General features: G+C 33.3%; 1 protein-coding gene across 1 annotated transcript; it reads left to right on the top strand.

Annotated features, from left to right (window-relative positions):
• Positions 1 to 18,369: 18,369 nt before the first annotated feature.
• On the top strand, positions 18,370 to 22,295 carry LOC131176631 (uncharacterized). Its single transcript, XM_058141699.1, has 6 exons — positions 18,370 to 18,985; positions 19,893 to 20,004; positions 20,074 to 20,245; positions 20,331 to 20,521; positions 20,728 to 20,878; positions 21,965 to 22,295. The coding sequence occupies exons 1-5, from the start codon at positions 18,435 to 18,437 to the stop codon at positions 20,851 to 20,853; spliced, it is 1,152 nt and encodes a 383-aa protein (XP_057997682.1). The 5' UTR covers positions 18,370 to 18,434; the 3' UTR covers positions 20,854 to 20,878; positions 21,965 to 22,295.
• Positions 22,296 to 24,331: the final 2,036 nt, after the last annotated feature.

The following is a 24,331-nucleotide window of genomic DNA, read 5'->3' as shown; positions in this document are numbered from 1 at the left end:
ATTGTGTGCATTGAGCACTTGAACATTCTGCCCATAATTGTTGCTGAAATTGTGTACAATATATGTATAGAAGTGTTGTTGATTGAATATTGTAGTAATGAGGAGGAGAAGGAACATTAAATTGGGAGTGTATGAGCTTTGTGCAGGTTGTGTATTGAAGACAGCACTTAAATTAGGCCATAAGTACCAAACTGTGAACCCAATTGGTATGAGGCCAATTGAGGGGTGAAACTAGACACCAAATAGACCAACTTTCATGTAGAAAGGTTGCCAAAATTCTGCCTAGAAACTGACCTTAAAAAGTGACCAAATCCGGATTAGTACATTTAAGGCCTGAAAACTGACCATTTGGGCAGCAGTTAGTGTTCAGGCCATAACTCACTCAAAACAGGTCCAATTGACCTGAAATTTTGACCATGAATATTTAAGACCTATATCTACAAGTCTTATGCAGACACCAAAACCCAAAAATGACCAGAACCAAGTCAAATGGCTTGCACAAGTTCGGGCACAAAAACTGCCGAACCAAAAGTGACCTAAAAATTGACCAAATTGTGCACTAAAAGTGCAATCTGTCCAGTTTTAGCAAATTGACCATATCTTGGTCTACACAACTCGGAATGACCTCAAATTTTGCCCCGCATGCAATAAGACATAGAGCTACAATTTTGCTTCTTTGACCAGAAGCTAAAAACTAAAGGAAATAGGACTTTAAGCTAGACCAATCTAGCACACAAAAATTGAGAATTTGACATTTTGCATACAGTGATGCTTGAAGCATTGTGGCAATGAATGCCAACTTGTAAAAATGGTAAATTGCACTATATTGGCAGTATATTGAGATATAAATTGTGACATATTGATGCTAGAAACAACTTATCTATATTACCTAAAAAGGTCAACATATGCATTGACTTGTGAATTATATAATAGTTAGTAAACTCCAAAAATTGAAGAATTAAACAATTAATTAATAATGTGCCCTAGTTTGTCTAGTTGACTAGTATGGATAGGTTGGCATGCCAATAGGATTACGACAAATTACGTAAATGGCTTCATGCCATACTGTGCTTTTACGGCTTATTATGCCGCACTGTGACTTTAATAGCCTACGGCTATGCATATTGTGTATTTATTCTTGGCTTATTGCCAGATTGACTATATGGCTTCTTAGCCACACTGTTTGTACACCGGGAGACACTTTATGACCGATGGTGTAAGGGCCCGAGGTACTAGGTACCCAGTGCCAGTATATCTGTTTATCCAGTGTGGTCAGTATATAGGCTACACGGGCAGTAATTCAAGTACTATAAAAAAATTCAAATACATAAATCCAGTCTACTGACATACAGCACCACCAAAAATTCGTAAACACTTTATTTACTTTATTTTAGTGTATATTTCTTTATATTTGGCACCACTAAGCAAAATTGCTTAGCGCGTTGCTTTATGTAGCGTGAGGTATTGGAGACAAGTGGGAAGCCCAGCGGTATCTGACAAGGTGAGACATTAGATCTGCACAGAGTCTAGAGTCATCTGCCTTTGCATTGCATACATGGTAGGACTTAGGATATCTTGTATTTTGTACTTTTGTTGTATATTTGAAATTCAGCCCTGTATTTTGTAATGTTATGAAAGCTCTAAAGTTTGTAATATTTTGTACATATTAAATGACATGGAGATTTTCTATATATATTTAAATTATTATGGACTGTATTATGGAACTGTTTAATGACTGTAAAAGTCTATTGACTTTACTGAGAAATAGAAGCATGAAATATTTGAGATTTTGATATCATCATATTAAACTGTTTTCAACAGGTTTGGAAGGACAATTTGTCTTAAATATAGACGGCACCTTGCCAAATTTTTATTACCAATCTTGAAACACTGATTTTATCAAAGTATGACAATAGTATCAGCATGATATGAATATTACATAAAAGACTTCTTAAAATCAAATTGAGTTCAAGAAATGAAATAATCACAGACTAGGTGTTCCGGCACGCTGTGTAGCACGCCTTGCTCGGCTATACTGCAGACAGGTGAGGGGTGTTACATTTAGTGGTATCAGAGCACGGTTTAGGCATTTTTGGACCTAGATAGATTGCACATCATGCATTCCATTGTAAGTGTTAAGATGACTCTAGTGTAGACCTTTTGATTTGTTATTTTGATCAGAATATGGACTCCACATTGCAGAGAGCGATCGATGAGGAAGTGGAAAGTCATGCTCCATCTATGACTGAACCAGGAGATAGGAGGGAACCTACTCCACCAGTATTAAATGCACCAGCCACATTTCAGTAAATGGTTGAGTTCTTTAGACAGATGGTAGGAGTTATGCAGCCACCACCACCTCCACAACAAAAATCTCATATGGAGAGACTCAGGAAGTTCGGAGCAGTGAATTTTTGGGCAAAAGGGAAGATGATTACATCACGGTGGCGGTTGGGCCAGGCTGGAAGAGTCTTGAAACAACTTCATTGTACTCCAAAGCGAGAATTTGGAAGGCGATGTATCACTCTGCAAGATGATGCATACCGGTGGTGGGATCTGATAACTAGTGAGGTGCCACGAGCAGATAACTTGGGATTTCTTTCTCATGAGTTCGAGAAAGAAGTATGTGGCGATGTATACTTGGAAGAGAAGAGAAGGGAGTTTATTACCCTACGCGAGACAAATGGCTGAATATGAAAGAGAATTTGTTAGAGCCGCTATGGGCGGAAATAGTCCCTAATGAGGCGAGAGAGATGCAAGAGATTTGAGGAAGAACTCAATGATAATAATAAAGTAATGATTACACCTTGGGGATTCTGAGTTTGCCAAGTTAGTGGAAGCTGCATGAAGGTTGAAAAAGTTAGAATGAATGAGCGAGCAGAAGGGAAAGACAATGAGAAAGAGGTCAGTCGACCAGTACATCTTACGCCCTTAGTAAGAAATTCAGAGGTTCGCCTACTCGAGTTTTAGTAGAGCACCAAGTCATGGTCGATCCACGAGGCCCAAATCTCGGTTGCACCAAGGAGAGGCCAGTCCACCTTCAATGGCTAGCTCTCCGAGGAGCAGTGCAGGACCAGCCCCATTGATCTGTTGCTTACCCACATTGCCAAAAATGGCATAAGGGTGAATGTTGGAGGATAACAGGTGCTTGTTTACAGTGTGGATCTACAGACCACCTAGTCCGAGATTGTCCATGCAGAACTGCTACATCCACTTCGGTATCAACTGATAGGCCTGCCCCTCCAGCTCCAAGGGGTAGAAGGCCGGGTAAAGGCGGCGGTACTTCACGAAAACACGTGTCGAGTGCGTGGAGAGAGAAAAGGCGAAAACCAGCCAAAGCCTATGCTATAAGGGCACGGGAGGAGCAGGATGCTCCGGATGTCATCAAGGGTACGTTCCTCCTTTATAATACTACGTGCATGCATTAGTGGATCTGGATCTACTCATTCATATATTTGTATCAAGTGCCAAGAGAAAAGGGAATACGGTGGAGGAAAGTGACCAAGACATCTGGTCACAAATCCGCTAGGCCACGATGTGGTAGTAAACAAGGTGTATAAGGTTGTCCATTGAAGATTCAAGGAAAGAGTTCTTAGCAGACTTAATCGAACCGCTTTCCATGAGTTTGATTTGATTTTGGAAATGGACTGGTTATCCCATCATCGTGCAATAGTAGATTGTAAATTGAAGAGAATCTCTCTCAAAACCACGAGAACGAAGAAATGATAGTTGTGGGTGAAAGGATGATTTCTTGTCCAATGTCATCTCTGATTGCAAGGAGATGGTCGAGAAAAGGGTGTGAAGCCTATCCGGCACACATGGTTGACACTAGGCGGGAGTAAACTTGACTTGTCCGATATACCCACATGAGGGATTTCTCGAGGTATTTCGAGGAATTGCCTAGTTTGCCACGAAGGAAGTTGAATTTGCTATTGAGATTATGCAGTGCAGCTCAATTTCAATTGCTCAGTATAGGATGGCACTTTCTTGAATTGAAAGAGTTAAAAATCCATTGCAAGAATTACTAGACAAGGGTTCATACGCGATGTGTCACCTTAGGGAGCTCGGTACTATTTGTAAAGAAGAAAGATGGGACACCGAGATTATGTGTTGACTACCAGCTAAAGCAGAGTATGATGAAGAACAAGTATCCATTGCCTAGAATTGACGATCTGTTTGATCAGTTGAAGGGAGCCGGTGTGTTTTCTAAGATTGATCTCAGGTCAGGGTATCATCAGCTAAGGGTTAAGGATGCAGATGTGCCTAAAACTGCATTTAGAACCCTGTATGGGCATTATGAAATCCAGGAGAAGCCATTTGTGTTAACAAATGCTCCAGCAGTATTCATGGACATTATGAACTGTATCTTCCATCCATACTTAGATCGGTTCGTAGTGGTCTTCATTGATGACATCCTGGTGTATTCCAAGGATAAAGCAGAACATGATGAGCATTTGAGAATTGTTCTGCAGACTCTAAAAGAGAAGAAATTGTATGCTAAATTGTCCAAGTGTGAGTTCTGGTTGAATGAGATTGCATTCCTTGGACATGTAGTATCAGCTGAAGGGATTAGAGTGGATCCCAAGAAGATTGAAGCAGTGATGGAATGGAAGCCTCCCAGAAATACAACTGAGATTAGAAGTTTCTTGGGGTTAGCTGGATATTATAGAAGATTTGTAAAGGGATTTTCCCTTATAGCTGCTCCAATAACCAAATTACTACACAAGAATATAAAATTTGACTGGAATGACAAGTGTCAAGCCAGTTTTGAGAGGCTGAAGGCTATGTTGACAGAAGCACCAGTGTTAACACAGCCAATGTCTGGAAAAGACTTTGTAGTCTATAGTGATGCCTCATACAATGGGTTAGGGTGTGTACTCATGCAAGAAGGAAAGTGGTCGCATATGCTTCCGAGCGATTAAGGCCACATGAAAAGAATTACCCTACTCATGATTTAGAGTTAGCAGCAATTATCTTCGCATTGAAGATATGGAGGCATTACTTGTATGGAGAAAAATGCTACATATACACAGACCATAAGAGTCTGAAGTATCTGCCAACCCAGAAGGAGCTTAATTTGAGACAAAGGCGATGGATTGAATTCCTGAAAGATTATGATTGTGTGATTGACTACCACCCTGGGAAGGCAAATGTAGTCGCTGATGCTTTAAGCAGAAAATCTATTGTAGCATTAAGATCTCTAAATGCCCAACTATCCTTAACTCATGATGGAGTTATTTTGGTTGAGTTGCAAGTGAAGCGAATCATTACAGATACAGGATGGGCGAGAAGACAGATGGGAAATTAATGGTCATTTTAGGCAAAATCAGAGGGAAGGCTGAATATGAAGTGAAAAAAAAAGGGTGCCTGTACTATAAAGATAGAGTATGTGTACCAGATGATAAAGAGTTGAAAACCAGTATTCTGAAAGAAGCACATAACAATGTGTATGCTATGCACCCAGGAAGCACAAAAATGTACCATGACCTGAAACTCCGATACTGGTGGTCAGGTATGAAGAAGGACATAGTTGACTATGTAACTAGATGCTTGACATGTCAGCAAGTCAAAGCAGAACATCAAGTTCTATCAGGTTTATTCTGACCCATAAACATACAGAATGGAAGTGGGACAGGTCACTATGGACTTTGTCGTGGTCTACCTCTCACTCGGAAGAAGCATGATGCGGTATGGGTGATTGTGGATAGGTTGACCAAATCGGCACATTTTACGCGATCGAGCCGACTACTCACTGGAAAAGCTAGCAGAATTGTACATCAGTGAAATAGTTAGACTACATGGAATTCCACTTTCCATTATATCTGATAGAGACCCAAGGTTTACATCTAGATTTTGGAAGAAATTACAAGAATCCTTGGGCACACAACTCCATTTTAGTACGGCTTTTCATCCTCAGATGGATGGACAATCAGAAAGAATAATCCAGGTAAATTTTGAAACTCATTGAGTTATTGTAAACAATAAACTGAACTGATAATGATAATAATGATAGTAATAACCGAATATATGTGATAGGTCCTCGAGGATATGCTGAGAAGTTGTGTTATTGAGTTTGAAGGAAGTTGGGATAGATACCTTCCACTGGTAGAATTTGCATATAATAATAGCTATCAAGCTAGCATACAAATGGCACCCTATGAAGCACTGTATGGGAGAAAATGCAGAACACCTGTATGTTGGACTGAGTTGGGTGAAGATAAGCTAGTGGGGCGGACACGATAAAGCAGAGAGGAAAAGGTGAAACTGATAAAGGCCAATTTGAAAGTTGCCTCGGGCCATGAGAAATCTTATCGACTTGAGGAGAAAAGACATTGAGTATGAAGTTGGCGAGAAGGTATTTCTCAAAGTATCACCATGGAAGAAAGTGTTGAGATTCGGGAAAAAGGGAAAATTAAGCCCTAGGTTTATTGGCCCATATGAAGTGATAGAACATGTGGGACCAGTAGCCTACAGGTTAACCTTACCAACTGAGCTGGACAAGATACATAATGTGTTTCATGTCTCGATGCTCAGAAGATACAGATCAAATCCTTCACATGTCATCTCAGCAAAAGAAATTGTGGTACAACCTGACCTGACATATGAAGAAGAACCAATTAAAATCTTGGCACGAGAGGTAAAAGAGCTTAGAAAAAAGACAATTCCACTAGTGAAAATCCTATGGAGACACCACAACACAGAAGAGGCAACATGGGAGAGCGAGGAGACAATGAGGCAACAGCTCCCTCAGCTCTTCACATCAGGTAAATTTCGAGGACGAAATTTTTATTTAGAGGGGAAGAGTTGTAACATCCTCATTGCACGTGTTCTGTACGTTCTGTTGCTCCTGTGGTCAAATAACAGTCCAAGCAAGTCAGTATGTCTGGAACTACACTTCGGTGATAGTGAACAGACATATAATGATGAAATAAATAAAAAGAAAATACAAGAAAAATCAAACAAAAATGAAAGAGAGAAAATGAAGCTAAGTTAAACGAGCTGGCACCACAGCGATGGGTGACTGCACTGGGAAGGCCGTTGCCGACCTCAGGACCGCGGGGAACCCTCTGAATCTAATTTTAAGACATAAATAAAGGTTTATTGAAATGTAATTGGCACTAGAAATATCAAAGAAAAATTAATAAATTAGTACAAAGAAAAACGAAAAATCAAGAAACAGACAAAAATCGGTGTTACCGAAAAATCGGGAATATAACCCGAAGTGGGGCATTTTGGTCAATTGACACCTAGAGTTGGCTTTTGACCTCAATGTCCATTAAAAATAAATGATATTACACTTTAGAAATGACATGAAAAATTAAATTATGATACATTATGTAAATTGTGAAAGAAAGGAGGTAAATGTGTAAATAAGGGAAACTTAATATAATTAAACATTAAACAAATCATTAGTACTCCATTAAGTATATTATAAGCTACATAAAATAAACCTTAGTGGGCAGAATTGGGTCATCTTCAACCTTGAGAGAAGCTTGCCGAATTGATCCTCTCAAAGTCCTCCATGGCTGCCATGCATGAAGCTTTCTCTCTCCATCATCAAGCCCTCATTTTCACTTGCTTCCTTCATTAAAGCTTGCCTATTCACCTAGGGGAAGATATTGGCAACAAGAAAAACCAGATTTGGTAAAGTTTTTATAAGCATCAAAAGTTGTAAGTGTCCAAAACCTCTCCCTTGCTTTAGTAAAGCTTGTGTTTAGGTTGAGGTGAGTGTTTTGGTGAAGAGAAATGAAAGAAACAGTGAGAAATGGACTTGTCCATTTTCGGCAGCCATGAACCCTTGTTGAGCTTGAGTTATTTTTACTTCTAATGAATGAAAATGAAGGTTGATTAATTCAAATGAAAGTTGTAGTAAGTTTGTGCATAAGTATGTGCATGTAGTGTTTAGATTAAAGGTGTGAAATGGAACCTTGATGCCTTGAGCAAACTGCCATGTTTGGCAGCCCCTAATAGCATGAATTTGTGTGTGAACATGTGGTTATTAATGATATATATTAATGTTAAATTGTGGGCAGCAAGTGTAAGTGATATTGAAGTATGAATATGTTGAAGTATATGTGTAATATTAACATTGAAGTATGTTGAATTTTGATGGAAGTAAATGTTGAACTTAATGATAGATTGTGTGCATTGAGCACTTGAACATTCTACCCAGAATTGTTGCTGAAATTGTGTACAATATATGTATAGAAGTGTTGTTGATTGAATATTGTAGTAATGAGGAGGAGAAGGAACATTAAATTGGGAGTGTATGAGCTTTGTGCAGGTTGTGTATTGAAGGCAGCACCTAAATTAGGCCATAAGTACCAAACTGTGAACCCAATTGGTATGAGGCCAATTGGGGGTGAAACTAGACACCAAATAGACCAACTTTCATGTAGAAAGGTTGCCAAAATTCTGCCTAGAAACTGACATTAAAAAGTGACCAAATCCGGATTAGTGCATTTAAGGCCTGAAAACTGACCATTTGGGCAGCAGTTAGTGTTTAGGCCATAACTCATTCAAACCAGGTCCAATTGACCTGAAATTTTGACCATGAATAGTTAAGACCTATATCTACAAGTCTTATGAAGACACAAAAGCCCAGAAATTACCAGAACCAAGTCAAATGGCTTGCACAAGTTCGGGCACAAAAACTGCCGAACCAAAAGTGATCTAAAAATTGACCAAATTGTGCACTAAAAGTGCAATCTGTCCAGCTTTAGCAAATTGACCATATCTTGGTCTACACAACTCGGAATGACTTGAAATTTTGCCCCGCGTGCAATAAGACATAGAGCTACAATTTTGCTTCTTTGACCAGAAGCTAAAAACCAAGGGAAATAGGACTTTAAGCTAGACCAATCTAGCACACAAAAATTGAGAATTTAACATTTTGCATACAGTGATGCTTGAAGCATTGTGGCAATGAATGCCAACTTGTAAAAATGGTAAATTGCACTATATTGGCAGCATATTGAGATATAAATTGTGACATATTAATGCTAGAAACAACTTATCCATATTACCTAAAAAGGTCAACATATGCATTGACTTGTGAATTATATAATAGTTAGTAAACTCCAAAAATTGAAGAATTAAATAATTAATTAATAATGTGCCCTAGTTTGCCTAGTTGACTAGTATGGATAGGTTAGCATGCCAATAGGATTCTGATAGCTGTTCTGTAAATGGCTTCATGCCATACTATGTTTTTACGGCTTATTATGCCGCACTGTGACTTTAATAGCCTACGGCTATACATATTGTGTATTTATTCTTGGCTTATCGCCAGATTGACTATATGGCTTCTTAGCCACATTGTTTGTACACCGGGAGACACTTTGTGACCGATGGTGTGACGGCCCGAGGTACTAGGTACCCAGTGCCAGTATATCCGTTCATCGATCAGTCGTATATAGGCTACGAGCGATAATTCAAGTACTATAAAAAAATTCAAATACATAAATCCAGTTTACTGACATACAGCACCACCAAAAATTCGTAAACACTTTATTAAACACTTTATTTACTTTATTTTAGTGTATATTTCTTTATATTTGGCACCACTAAGCAAAATTGCTTAGCGTGTTGCTTTTGTAACGCGTAGGTATTGGAGACACAGCTGGGGAGCCAGACCTCTGACCGGTGAGACATCAGATTTGCACAGGAGTCCAGAGTCATCTGCACTGCATTGCATACATGGTAGGACTTAGGATATCTTGTATTTTATACTTTTGTTGTATATTTGAAATTCAGCCCTGTATTTTGTAATGTTATGAAAGCTCTAAAGTTTGTAATATTTTGTACATATTAAATGACATGGAGATTTTCTATATATATTTAAATTATTATGGACTGTATTATGGAACTGTTTAATGACTGTAAAAGTCTATTGACTTTACTGAGAAATAGAGACTCTGAAATATTTGAGATTTTGATATCATCATATTAAACTGTTTTCAACAGGTTTGGAAGGACAGTTTGTCCTAAATATAGACGGCACCTTGCCAAATTTTTATTACCAATCTTAAAACACTGATTTTATCAAAGTATGACAATAGTATCAGCATGATATGAATATTACATAAAAGACTTCTTAAAATCAAATTGAGTTCAAGAAATGAAATAATCACAGACTAGGTGTTCCGGCACGCCGTGTTGCACGCCTTGCTCGGCTATACTGTAGACGGGTGAGGGGTGTTACATACCTAACTCTAACGTGCTAAACTCGACGTTCTCGAAATTTTGTGTTTCGGGTTACTATTCACTACACTATTCAAGTCAAATTGTTGACTTTCTAAGGCTTAATAGGTATGGGAACTCCAACTTCACCCACATACCACATTTTGGTCACCAAACTTGTTGGTTTTGGTCCTTTTCTCAAAACTTAGGTCTTTTAGGCAAAATTGCCAAATTTTTAATTTTGGTGTCCCTAGTTGTATGTTTCATTAGTCAGTTTACTGTTGGAATTTGGAAAAACTTTCTTCATAGAAAATGTTCCATATTGTCTTAAGTTTATTCTCCTTTTGGAATCACCCCAATTGGAGTTTTTTAGCTCAAGTTATAGCCAAAATACAGTTACTATTCATGCTGCAGAATATGGTTCTGCAGATTTATTGATCCAACTTCGTTCAACAATTTGATCAAGTTAAGTCCATAATTTGGTCTAATTTTCTTGATATGAAATGTTCTACTATGTCTTAGGTTTCCATCGGTTCAAGAATCACCTAAATCAGAGTTTTCTAGAGAGAGTTATAGCCATTGAAACTTTACTGTTCATATGGCAAATCTGCAGTTCTGCAAGTTCAGGTCACCAAATTTGCTCAGTAATTTGAGTGGGTTAATGGCATAATTTTGGTTTGTGTTCTTCATGAAAGTTTTAGATCTATATCTCATCTAACCACTGGTAAAATTTCAGGTCATTTTGACCTGCCTAGCTCGAGTTATGACCAAAGGTCAGTTTGTGCAGAGGCAGACTGTGATTTCTCAACTTTGGTCAATTTGTTCACTAGGTTTTAGTTACTTTTTGGGCATGCTTCCTAAATGAAAATTGTGTCATTTAGTTTCTATTTTCATTCCCAATTGGTCTCATACCAATTGGACTTGTAAAATTCTATTTTTGGTCCTTCAAAGTTGACTTTTGGTCATGGTGCATACCCAATCCGAATTTAGCTTTGATTCAAACACTTCTAACATACTTAATTAGGTCACAAATGGCCATTTCTTTCCTTAAATTATGTCAAAGACATCATTTAGCACTTCCTCACATTTTTTGTCCCTAAACCCTAATGTCCAAACACTAATTCACACTAATTTTTGCATTTACTTGATTCCATGCCTTTAACCATAGTCATTCAATTAACTAAGGTTTATATACCCCTTTCAAACCATTCAATTCGTGCAAATCATCCTCATAACCAAGCTGGCCAAAAATCATTTTAGTCCCTCAACCAATTTTTCTTTTCATTTTAAGTTTATTTCTATGTTCTTGATGCTATACATACACTAATTAAACTAAAAACTTGAAGTTTGCATTACTAACCTTGCTAGTTGTCTTTGAACTTTCACTTCTTCTCAATTTTCTTCAATTCTTTGATGACCAATCTTCCTCAAATCTTCAAATTCTTTTAATTTCTTGCTCCAAATCTTCTTCTTGAGGGTCAATTTAATGGTTTCTATAATTATTCTCAAGGATTAGGGGGTGAAATCTAAAGTTTAAGAAGCTTAAATCTAAGCTTTAATGGTGGAACAAAATAAGAAGAGAGGGAGAGGAGAGAGCTACGGGAATAAGAAAAAGAAGAAGTAAAAAAAATCTTTTAAAATTTTTGTTTTTATGCCACATAATTGACTTGGTCAAAGATTAAATTAAATAGAATTTATTTTTAATGTCATGCATGATGTCATTTGGGTGATGTCATAATCCTATTTTCTTTTCCTTTTGTTTTTTGTTTTTTTTTTTTTTGTAATTATTTAGCTATTTGACTTGGTCAAAAAGGTTGAAAAATTAAAATTAATTTTGAAATCTTATATGATGTCATCATCATGATGTAATAAGTTTCATTTTTATTCTTTTTCTTTTTCTTTAATTCTTCAATAGTTTTTTAATTTAATTCTTACTCCTGAAGTTTTCTTTTCTCCGATTTTATTTGACAGTTAGGTCAGGAGTCAGCTCTCGGGGTCAATTGACCAAATTGCCCCTCGCCGGTTCATCCCGGTTTGCAATTAATTCCATATTTCTTTCGGCTCCCTAACCTAATTATTTGACTGGCTTAACAGTTCTTTTTCGTGATTTTCTCTTTTCCACTGTGTTTATAAGGGTCCTAAGGACCGCAGCATCACTTTTTACGGTTCGAAATTTGAGTTTAAAATGACTTCGCAGTCCTTCCCGAGATGGTCACCCATCGCTGTGACTCTCGGCTCGTTTAACCTCTTATGTTCTGTTTTTCTTATTTATACTTAACTAATTGACAATTACTAATTATTTGGGTTTAAGGCTTATCTAGTTGTCTTAAAGTGTGGTTCTAATCCCCTTAATTGTCCGGATCGACACCGGTCACCGGAACAGTGAAATATATCAGGCTATGCAATTAGGGGTGTTACATATGACATGATCATCCATGATATGATATGGTAAGAATAGGCGAGGCCTAACAAGCCCCTGGCTCACTATTTGTGATAGAGGAAGTCCTGAGAAGCATCTTTATGAGCCAAACATATTGGTTTATGTTATGTAATAATAGGAAGTCTTGAGGAGCATCTTCATGAGTCAGGCAATTGGTTTTGGGAAATCACTGGTGACATATCTATCTTATGTGAATTGTTTATAATGTGTAAAATCATACACCTTATGCATTCCATATGTATGAAATGAATGAAATTAATAAAGATGAACTGTTAGTTTACTCTTTGAGCTAGCTTACCTCTTAACCCCATGTGCAAAAAAGCAGTAATAGAAGTACCAACTGAGAGGATAGCCATGCAGTAGTTTAGTACTAATTGATGTATGCGTTGAGAACTTATGTTTGGACATTTAATGTAACAGTTTTGTTTACTGTGTTTGGCTGTAGGTTGTTATGAATTATGAATGTGTAATACTGTAGGTTTTTGTAATAGTCTTATAGTTTATTTAACTCTAAGCACTCCTTTGTGAAATATGTATGAATGAATCGACTATACTTTAGTATTCTTAAACGTTACAAAAAGGTTCAAATTTTAAACCTATATTTAAATGAAAGGATAAATGTTTTATGTATGGAAAGCTAAAATATAATTGTTTGAGTTGCTATGAGTTATTGTTCTAAATGGAGTAAAGAAATGTTTTAATAAGTTTTAGGCTTGCTACGGATTTCAACAACCTTAAACTGATTTGTTCTTGTAACGGTCCCTTAGCTAGGTTGTTTATATATATGTATATTATATTTGATCCATATTATTGACACTTAGCCTAAATGTAAGCTTAGAATCAATGCAAGTGTAATCAGGTACAAGCCTTTGCAACAAGCTTTGAAATGGACCGCAAGAACATGCACGAAGCCTTGGAGGCTAATTATACTACCTTGAGTCCCTATGACCGATTCCTAGAAAGGGAAATGGCTACTAGGCAAATTCTTATGGGAAAGGAGTTTTTGGATCTATTACAAGTTTAGAGTTTGAACCAAGAAAAATCCAGTTTTATGAAATTTCACTATATGAAAAAAGAAATTTTGAATTAAAAATGTTCCATTTCTAATTTAGTTTAGAAATGGGAAAAATGCGTTTCTAATTAGCTCGTTGCTAATAAATATAAAATAGAAAATTTTTGTCCATTTTTAAGTGAGAAACAAATTAGAAATGGAATATTATCAGTTTCTAATTTTAATTAGAACCATTTTCCATTTTTTTTTCCATTTTTAATTTGTTTATAATTAGAAACAAAATAGAAACAAAATATATTTCATTTCTAATTCAGAAAAATAGATTGAAGATTTTTATTTCTAATTTGATTCAGAAATGAAAAAAAAAAATCTATTCCAAATTAGCTTGTTGTTAATAACTATAAAAATTAAAATTTCTATTTATTTCTAAATTAGAAATGGAACTCTATCATTTCTAGTTAAAATTAGAAATGGAATTTCTATTGCATAAAAAAGAGATTACAACTTTTTGAATTAGAAATGAATTCCTGTTCATTTTTATTCCGCTTCTAAAGTGAAACAAAATTTTGTTTCTAATCTATTTCTAATAAGAAAAAGTTATTAAAAAAATATGTTTAGAAAAAGATTTTTTTTTCTATTTCTAATTAATAAAGGTGAAAATAAAGAAAATAATTTATTTTTAAATTATTTACTTTGAAGTCAAATGAAAAAGTAAATTTTGAATAAAATAAAAAATTACTACTAAAAAATACAATATAAATACTATTACTAATATATGAAAAATAAATATAAAAATATTAAAAACAAAAATTCTAATAAAAAATATAAATGAAAAATTATGATTAATATGTTATAATAAAAATTATTAAAAAATAAATTACTAAAAAAATTATTAATAAATTACTAATAAAAAATATATTATTACTAAAAACAATATAAATATATTGTGGAAAAATTAAAAATAAAAATAAATTTATAAAAAAAATTACCATAACCGTATTATAATAATAATTACTAAAAAGTGAATTACTAATAAAAATTAAAAAGATAAGAGGAGTTATGAATGAAAAAAAAAGATGAGAGAAAAATGAAAAAAAAAAAAAGAAAATGAAAGGAAATGGAAAAGTTAGAAAAATAAGAAAAAAATGAAATGAAAGATAAGAGGAAGAAAACGGTAAAGAAAATGAAATACAATGGAAGAAAGAATGAAATGAGAGAAAATGAAATGGAAAAAAAAAATATTAATGGAAAGGAAAAAATAAAAATAATATAAAAAATAAAATGAAAGGAATAAGGAAGAAATGAAAGGAGATGGAAGAAATAGTGAAATGAGAAAATAAAAAATGAAATAATAAGTAAAAGAGGGAAGGAGAAGTTTTTGGATATGAAATTTAAAAATGGATTAGAAGTAGATTTCAAAATCTATTTCTAACCAAAAAAAAGACAGAATTTTTCTTTTTACAAGTTATAAATGGATTTTTTGAATATATTTTTAAATTTGAAACAAAATAGAAATAGATTTTCATATATATTTCTAAATTTTAGAAGACCATAGAATATTTTTTATCATAAATTTTAAGGCCTATAATTTAGAAATATGTTTTAAGATCCATTTCCAAATTTAAAAACGAAATGGAGAGTCTATTTTCAAATTTAAAAAAAAAAAGTGGACTATTTTCTTTTATAATTTTCAAGCTTTACAATTTAGAAATGAAATTAAAATCATTTTTAATTTAGAAACAGAATTTAGAATCCGTTGCTGATTTAGAAACAGAATTTAGAACTCCTTGCTAATTTAAAAACAAAATTTGAAATTAGTTTCTAAATATTTACATTTTTTTTAAATCTCTACAATTTAGAAATTAAATTAAATATGTTTCTAATTTATTAGAAACAAAATTTGTAATTAATTTTTCAATTTTAAGTTTTATTTAAATCTCGACAATTGAGAAACGGATTAAAATCATAATCGAATTTATTTCTAATTAAAAAAAATTATTTTTAATTTTTTTTTTTCAATTTCTACAATTTAGTAATTCATTTCTATTCTATTTTTAATATGTTTCTAAATTTGGATACAAAGTTTTAGCAATAAAATTAAAAATGAAAGTATTTCATTTCGGATATGTTTCTAAATATAATTTTTTTGACGCTAAAAATAATAAAGAATTCTTTTTCATAAACAAATTTAGTTTATATTTTATTATAAGTCTGTTTATAAATTAAATGTTTATAAACTAAAGATGGACACTTTTTATTTTTAATTTTCGTTACTATTCCAACATATCTTGTCGTGTTTTGAGCTTCCAGATTTCAAAAGGTACACTGGAGCATATGGCGAAGCACATGCAACCTATTGAAGATTCTCAAGTTTGCAAGCTCCTAAGTCCGTAATCTTGGAGAAGCTATAAGTTGAAGGGTTGTTGCACAATTAAAGTAACAAGTATAATTTTAAAATTAAATTTAAAACCACTCTTCCAATTAAACTAAGTTCTAATTTTAAAATTTAATTTAATAAATCTCTCTTATTAAAAAAAATTGAAGCATTTTTTTTTAACTATTAGCTTAATTGCATTTTTTTAGAACTAAATTTTTTATATAAAATATAAAATAAATTAAATCACAAAGTTTAAGACTACTTGTCCAAATAAAATAGGAGTATTAACTTTAATATTTAAATAAAATTATTGTAGATAAGCTTCTATTATTAAAATTATAAATTATTAAAATTTAAGTGATATTAAAATTTTAAAGTTGTTAAATATATATATATATATATATATATATATATATATATATATATATATATATATATATATATATTATAAATTTTTAATTTTAAGTACTTAAATTTTAAATCTCATATTTTAATTGTTATATTTGATTAAGTTTCACTTCATTTTATGAAATGTGAATCTAATTTCTTCCTAGAGTGAATGTATAAGTCCTCCATTTAGTGAAATACATTTAGATTTGCATTTTTTTTAATGATTCAAATACTAAAATTTTGTTTGTTTAACAAAATTTTTTATAGTATTTAAAGTACTTAGAAAAATTAATTAATAAAAAATATTTTTCTAATTAAAGGAAAAATTAAATATTTTTTAAAGAAAATTATTTCTTTTTTAAAAGAGTAAGTTATTATTTATTTTTAAAATTTCAATAATCTTATTAAAATGTAAAAAATAATAATATATAAATGAAATAAATAAATATTATTAATTTAATATTATAATCAAACATTGAAAAATATTTTTATATTTTTTTATATGGACAAATTATTGTCTTTGATATAGACAAAAACTAAAAATATAAATAATTCATTTTAATTTCAATTCCAATAATTTTTTTTACCGAATTAAACATGACTAAGTTAAGAATTAATAATTTTATTAATATTTTAAATATTTTAAAGGATATAGATTTATTTACTCATTTTTACAAGTGGGAAGAAGAATTGTAATGTTTGCAATTCAAAGTTGGACACCCACTATTGAATATTGTCATGTCCATCACTCTAAGTCAATAATTTTTCCCCCTTCCCAAAATTGCGTTTCGATGACAAACGATTATTTGTTTGATGTAGGTTGGATTGATTTTTTTTTTATTAAATATTAATTGATTATTTAAATAATTATTATATTTTTAAAAATAAAATAATTATTATACTTATACAAAATTTACATTTTTCGATAATATTTCAATAATTAATGTATGAGAAAAAGAAATTGCATAGAACAAATTAAGTGCTGCTTGACATTATTTTTAAAATTAAAAATATATTAAATAATAAAACTATTTTTAAATATATTAATAAAAAATATTTAAAAATAATTTAGAATTAAATTTATAAGTTATAATCGTTAAAATAATAAAATATCTTTTAAATTATTTTTTCAAAATATTTAAAATAATATTTTTTAAAAAACAAATAATTTTGACTCCCAACCATAATTCCAGGCCCAAACGAAAAACGGTCTAGGCACTCGTGTAATTTCAGCTTACCACCTCTTTATCTCCGATGCAGCAGACAATTTAGATGCCAATGTGGTCGGTTTTGATCAATTTTGAGTCAGACCGGCAATTTTGATTCTATATGCTTCAAGGTTCAAAGAACCCATAAATCAAAAAACTGGCCTTATACTATTGGACATTCTGTCTAATTCAATTCTAAAAATCATTAATTAATTTTAATTTAAATTTTAACCGATTTGATTTTGGTCCGATTTCAAATGCAATCGAACCATGCACAGACAACAAAATTTTTTTTTATCAACTTAACACATACTTTTATCCAAAGTCGGTTAAAAAAAATCTCTGTGTTTTATTAAATAATAATTTATTATTATTATTAATTTTAATTTCAAGTTTCATAAACTGCCATATCTCACCCCCAACATATCTGAAATTACATTTTTACCACAACTCGCTTTATCTTCCCAATGCGATTTCTCGCGTAAACCCAAGGAGCACTATCGTCATTTTAATCTTCCGGGCGAGACACAGAAAGAAGAAAAAGTAAGAGAAACTTCATTGAACTCCAGTTTACCCCTACTACCACCTAATGCGTGCATTAAGAAAGGGGCATCAACGTCTTTAAAATTTGAAATTTAAACAGTGATAGGGAGGGGCAATTCGGTCATTTGGGAATTATAAAGAGAGAGATAGAGATAGAGAGAGACATAGAGAGAGAGAGAGAGAGACAGAGTTGGGATTGTGTGAGAGAGAAAGGAGAGAGAGAGTCGTTTGTTTCCGTTTTCTTTTTTCTGTTAAATATATGTGAAACAGACACAGAAGGCGATGGTGTCGGACCAGGAATTAGCGAAAGGGGTGGAGACTGTGCTCCGTCAATCAGAACCCAACTCCGTCACCTCCTTAGACGGCGTCGTTCAGCAACTCGAAGCGAAGCTAGGGTTAAACCTCTCACACAAGGCAGGCTTCATTCGTGACCAGATCAACCTCCTGCTCCGGGCACACCCGACCACTGTCACAACAACCGCAACCGCCATAGCTGCTACACAACAACCGCCTCCGCCGCCGCTGCCACATCCACATCCACATCCGCAACTACATACTATCCACCTTGCACAAAAAGACCATTTTGCCCTCCAACATCATCCGCAATTCCAACAATTCCCTGTTCATTTTGCCCTCCATCCCCACCAACAACACCACCATCAGGTTTTTCCGCAGGACCTCAACTTCCGCCAGCCGCAGGCGCCACCAAATGCCCCACCGCCCAAGCAGCACCAGCAGCAGCAACGGCAGAGGCAGCAATCATCGCCTCTTCCGAAAACCGTGGTCTTCTCCCAAAATGCCACCCCTGCCCCTTCGGAATTGTCCAAAGAAAGGTAATTTTTCGGTGGGTAATTTCTCAGTTGTGGATAGGTTTTAGGGTTTAGGTGTTTACAATTTCTGGGTTAGAAGCTTTGTTTGATATTGTGTTTACGTTTGAAGTTAGGGTGGTTTTTTTTTTTTATAAAATATTTTTGTAAGGTATAGTTTGTCCCTTTTCCACTTCGCCAACTTGGTGTGCATTTTTGTCGTTGGAGGGGATAATTATCGTTTTTGGGACTCACATGAAGCAATTTACTTGTTTTATGGTGACTATCAATTAATGAATTTTTCCATATCTCGGTAAAATTTGTACCTGCAACTATCAAATCTTTATTGCTAATGTTGATTTTCAGTGTTTGAGTTTACTGCTGCTTTCTACATTCCATTGTTTTCCTCTAAAGGAAGTAATTACCAATTTTCAGGTTTGTAAAGTCGTTTTGGAAAAGTTTGCGTTTTGTATTGTTGTTTTCTGGTTAACAATTTGTCTTTTGTTATAGGATATAAAATGCTAGTTCAACTAAGCCAGTCTTTGTATGAAAATACAAGTTTATATTAATATTATTACATTTTTTTTTTTTTTGGGAGAAGGAAGAAAAAGGCGTTAATCCATATCTTTGAGACAAGCTGCATGAATCACTTGTGAAGAGCTCTGTTGTTGCATTATTGTGGCTGTTAGATTGGAAAACTATTATGGGTGTTTTAGCTTTGTTATTTAATATTCAGTAGCATGTTATTTTTTTAGTTTCAGTGAAGATTTGGTCTTGCAAATCCTTTTGGGTACCCTTCGCTGAAGATCAGGATGCATTTGCCAGGCATTATTATGTGATTTGTTTATCTATTAAATCTTTTTGCAAAAAACACTAACACTACATTTTATGGGGCCAATAAATTGATGGTGTTTCTGTTATATTTCTTATGCAGTGCTCCAGTTGGGGCCAAAAGAAGAGGTGGCCCAGGTGGGTTAAACAAAGTTTGTGGCGTTTCACCTGAACTTCAGGCCGTTGTTGGTGAGCCAGCCTTGCCAAGGACTGAGGTATGTTCATTACATGGTTTTATTTATGTAATTTTCTATGTACTCTAATGACTCCTTGACTTGATACAGATTGTGAAGCAATTGTGGGCATACATAAGGAAAAACAACCTCCAAGATCCAAGCAATAAGAGAAAGATAATTTGTGATGATGCCCTACGAGTGGTTTTTGAGACAGACTGCACTGACATGTTCAAGATGAATAAGCTGCTTGCTAAACATATCATTCCTCTTGAACCTACAAGTATGGAATGAAGCTTTTTATGCAATATGTTATTGAACTGCAGAAAGTTGATTAAGCTTAATTTTCTTCTTGTAAATGTCTGCAGAGGAGGGTGGTCAAGCTAAACGAGTGAAGGTGGATGTTGAGTCCACAACTGAAAATACTGATTCTGGTGCTTCTGTAGTGGTGATATCTGAAGCTCTTGCCAAGTTCTTGGGGACCACTGGAGGAAGCGAGATGACACAAGTAGAGGCTTCCAGGCGTGTTTGGGAGTACATAAAGGTTAACCAATTAGAGGTGTGTAGTGGATGTATAACTTTGTCCTTCACACCCCGCCCCGCGGCCCCAACCCCCACCACCCCCCCCCCCCCCTCCTCCTCCTCCTCCTCCTTCAAGAATTTTTATATCTTCTCGATGAATTATTAATATCTAAACCTTTTGGCTATATTGATAAAAATGCACTAGCAACTAAAAGTTTTATGATACTGCTTGTATGTATTTAGGATCCACTGAATTCGATGGTGATATTATGTGATGCAAAGCTCGGAGAGCTTCTTGGATGTGAAAGCATTTCTGCAGTGGGGGTAGAAGAGATGTTAGCACGACATCATTTGTTCAAGAAGTCATGATGTTTGGCTATGCTAACTGCTAGTGGTAAGTATGATGATAATGTTCATATAAAGTGTGCATGCACACGCTCGTGTGCATTCATCTTTGTGGTCTACTCTGTGTTTTCTTTTCCCCCGCATTTCTTTTAAATGAATATATAATATTCTACAGGTTACATTTTGTTTGGCTTGAGGGAAGTTGAGGGAAATGAGAATATTAGAAGTGACTTTAAGTTGACTTCCTTTGTTTCTGCACTAAAAGGACAGAAAATGAGAGAAATGGTGGGAGATTAGGACAATTATAGTATTCCCTAAAATTGGAGAAAAATGAACAATGGAAGCTTAGATCGATATGCTTTTAAATTACAACTTCCATTTGAAAAAACTTTTCATTACTAAGGATTTAAAGAGTGTTCCCATTGTAAATGATTTCTGGGTATTCTTGAAGGCAGCTATAATACTATGGCATTGGTCTTACACATTTTCAGTTTTAAGTGTCAGAATAGCTGTCTCCTTAACTTGCATCCCCTATGCAATGCTTGTAAACTAGACTCGTTTTAACAATCGCTTGTACTACTTACTACATACTCTTTTTGGTCATTTTGATAGATTAAGGTACTTTTAGCCAAACACATAAACTAATTAAAATTAGCTTCTAAGTAGTTTTACCAAACACTCAACTACTTAATTTTAAGTTGACTTATAGGTTGGAAAAGTACATTTCAAGTCAAAAGTTAAAAGTAGCCAAACCAAACACCCACATAGAATTGACATGCAGATTTCTATTACTGTGAATTTCATCCCTTTTATTGAGTTTTCACTGGTTTTCTTGATATTGTGATTTATTTCGTAACTTTGGTAAGTCTGTGAAGATCTTGCATGATTTTACTTTGCAAGTCTTTTCCTAGCATATTTGTCCCTCTAAGCCTGCTTGTTTTGCACCTTATGTTTCAAAATTTTCCTGTTTACTGTATATATTGATTTGTTATGTAAGTATTGAATTTAAAATACTGCAAGCATGTTTTGCACATGTATATTTATCTTCTATATTTTTTGCTTTATGATTCATTTTCCTATGGTGTGATGTCTCCATTAAATGAAATGATGGATTAGTTTTCCCTCTTTCTTTCAGGTGCAAGGAATGTTTTGTCAGTACCGCCCTTCTGATCTGATGGTAGAACAGATAGTTAAGAACCTTAATTTTTCCCCCTTTTCTGTTCTTTTATTTTTGTTATTGTGAATTAACATGGCTAGATGAAATGGTGATTTACTCTCTAGTTTGTTGTGATCAGGATGAAAAATGTACCATGGGCCAATGGCATGGTGTATCTTTGTAGTAATGCCTTTGCCCTGGATTTTTAGGCTGTCTTGCTAATCTTTTGCTGTTTGAACTTGTCCATGCCTAACCCTTATAGTAGGTAACAGCAGTGGAATTGTAAAATCTTACTTCCTTGAATGACCCATTTGGGTATCTCATTCCATATCTAGGGCTATTGCTTCTTTAACTGCAATTTTTTCCTTTCTCACTTGGTACGTATCTGTTATGGTTACTGATTTTCCAGGAATCATTCATGAATCGTTTAATTATTATTGTACAAAATGAATTGAAGGGTTGGGTAAAAAATGCTGATGAAACCCGAAGCTGACTTGTCGTCAGTTAATGTACATATGAATGAGAAGCGCATAATTGGAACTTTGACTGTAGGCTGGATACATTATTCAGTCTTGGGAAAGTTCAGTGCACTAATGGTTTTTATATTTTCGACTTAGCTTTATAATCAATATATATAATTTTTTAAATTTATAAAAAAAAAGATTTAAATATCATTTTTTTTTCATTTTATAATATAATTAAAGATTAAATTTGATTTATTTAATTATTTATAATTGAGTTGTGTAAATTATATTTATTAATTATAAAAATTAAATAATAGATTAAAATAAAAGATGTGCTTAGTTGAAAGTTAAAAGAATAAGGGTTAAATGTTATTGTCGTAAGTTTTAACATTTAAAAAAGTAATCACTAATCACTAATGTAGTTCTTCAATGTTAACATTTTAAATTATTAAAATAGTATAAATATTAATAAGTAGAAAAGTTATAAATAAATATTTCTCTAATAGTTTAGACCCTAGCTTCAAAAAGAACTAAATGAGGGCCATCAAAAATAGAATGAGGATGGTTTTCTTTTAACTTACATTTGGACAGGTTATAGTAGCTTATATTCTCCCATTATTTTCTGGGGAAAGAAAGGTTCAACATGACAGAGGAGTCTCCCAGTAGCTGGAAGCTTAGAGGTAAGGAAACTTTGAGAGCCTATAATCTTTGTCCCCTTCCTTTCTGAAGGTTGCTGTTGACGTTGGTGTTTGTTTGGCTCCTGAGGTCCAACAACGGGTTGGGTTGGAAGTTTGAAGGTGGTGGTTTTCAAGCAAACAGGCACACTTCTTGTTTGTTCTGGAAACTTTCGTTTTAGTTCATTCTGGTTTTCTTCTCCAGTTTAGGTAACTAGAAGCACCGGTGGTGCTGACAGAGTTCTTAGAGTTAATGGTTTTCTAGTCCTCTAGGGTTATGGCTTATGGCTTTGGGAGTCTTGTATGTGTTAGGCATATTGTATTTTGTGGGCTTCTTGTGTCTTTGCCCTATGAGCCTTATTTATCCAAATCTATCTATTTATATATAAGGTAGGCTAAATCTTTTCAATATAGCTAAATCTTTTCAACAATTTGCTATGTGGCCTTATTTTCCAAGAGTTTGCCATGTGGCTTAATCCTCTCGCCCTTTTATGTTTTTAATAAAATTTAATTTATTTTAATATTATTTTATTTTATTAATTTTATTTTAATATGCATTTAATAGAGACATTTACTGTATGGAGTACTTTAAAGTTCAACCTTTTCTCTTCTTTTTATTTATTTAATATATATATATAGAGAGGACTAAATTCTTTAGAGATATTGTCATGTGGCATTCTAAATAAGTGGCAATTTATTTATCAAATATAGTTAATTTAATTTTATTACATATGCATATAATTTTGTTTTTATTTTTTTCACAAACTTAATGCTTTTTTATTATTATTTTTTTAGAATAATATTAATATTACTAAATAAAGATAGTATTTGAATATATCATATTTTTCAACATATTAAAACACTATAAAAAATTTGATATTTTAAAAATGATGAAAATAATTATATAATTTAATCAACCTTAAATTATTCGATATCTATAATAAATATTTTTATATTTTCTATTATTTTTTATTATAAAATCTTTGTTAAAAATTTGATAGATAAAAAGTATAGTCTATGTAAAAATTATAAAAATAAAATATAAATATTTAATTTATTTATAATTAATATGTACTATTTTTATGTTAATACTTTGATTTTCTTTTAGTTCCCCTTTCTAAAATTAATTGTGATGATGATGATGATAATGATGATGATGATGATGTTGTTGTTGTTTATACCAAAAATAATTATTTTATTTATTAATT

Source organism: Hevea brasiliensis, unplaced genomic scaffold, assembly GCF_030052815.1.
Source record: "Hevea brasiliensis isolate MT/VB/25A 57/8 unplaced genomic scaffold, ASM3005281v1 Scaf2, whole genome shotgun sequence".
Classification (NCBI taxonomy): Eukaryota; Viridiplantae; Streptophyta; class Magnoliopsida; order Malpighiales; family Euphorbiaceae; genus Hevea; species Hevea brasiliensis.
This window is presented reverse-complemented; position numbering and strand designations above follow the sequence as displayed.

What these genes read in the sequence shown, in the direction of transcription:
- LOC131176631 (XM_058141699.1), top strand. Translation starts at nt 18,435, where the DNA reads ATGGTGTCGGACCAGGAATTAGCGAAAGGGGTGGAGACTGTGCTCCGT. An exon ending in TCGGAATTGTCCAAAGAAAG is followed by an intron (nt 18,986 to 19,892) that starts GTAATTTTTCGG and finishes TTTCTTATGCAG; the next exon opens with TGCTCCAGTTGGGGCCAAAA. An exon ending in CAGCCTTGCCAAGGACTGAG is followed by an intron (nt 20,005 to 20,073) that starts GTATGTTCATTA and finishes GACTTGATACAG; the next exon opens with ATTGTGAAGCAATTGTGGGC.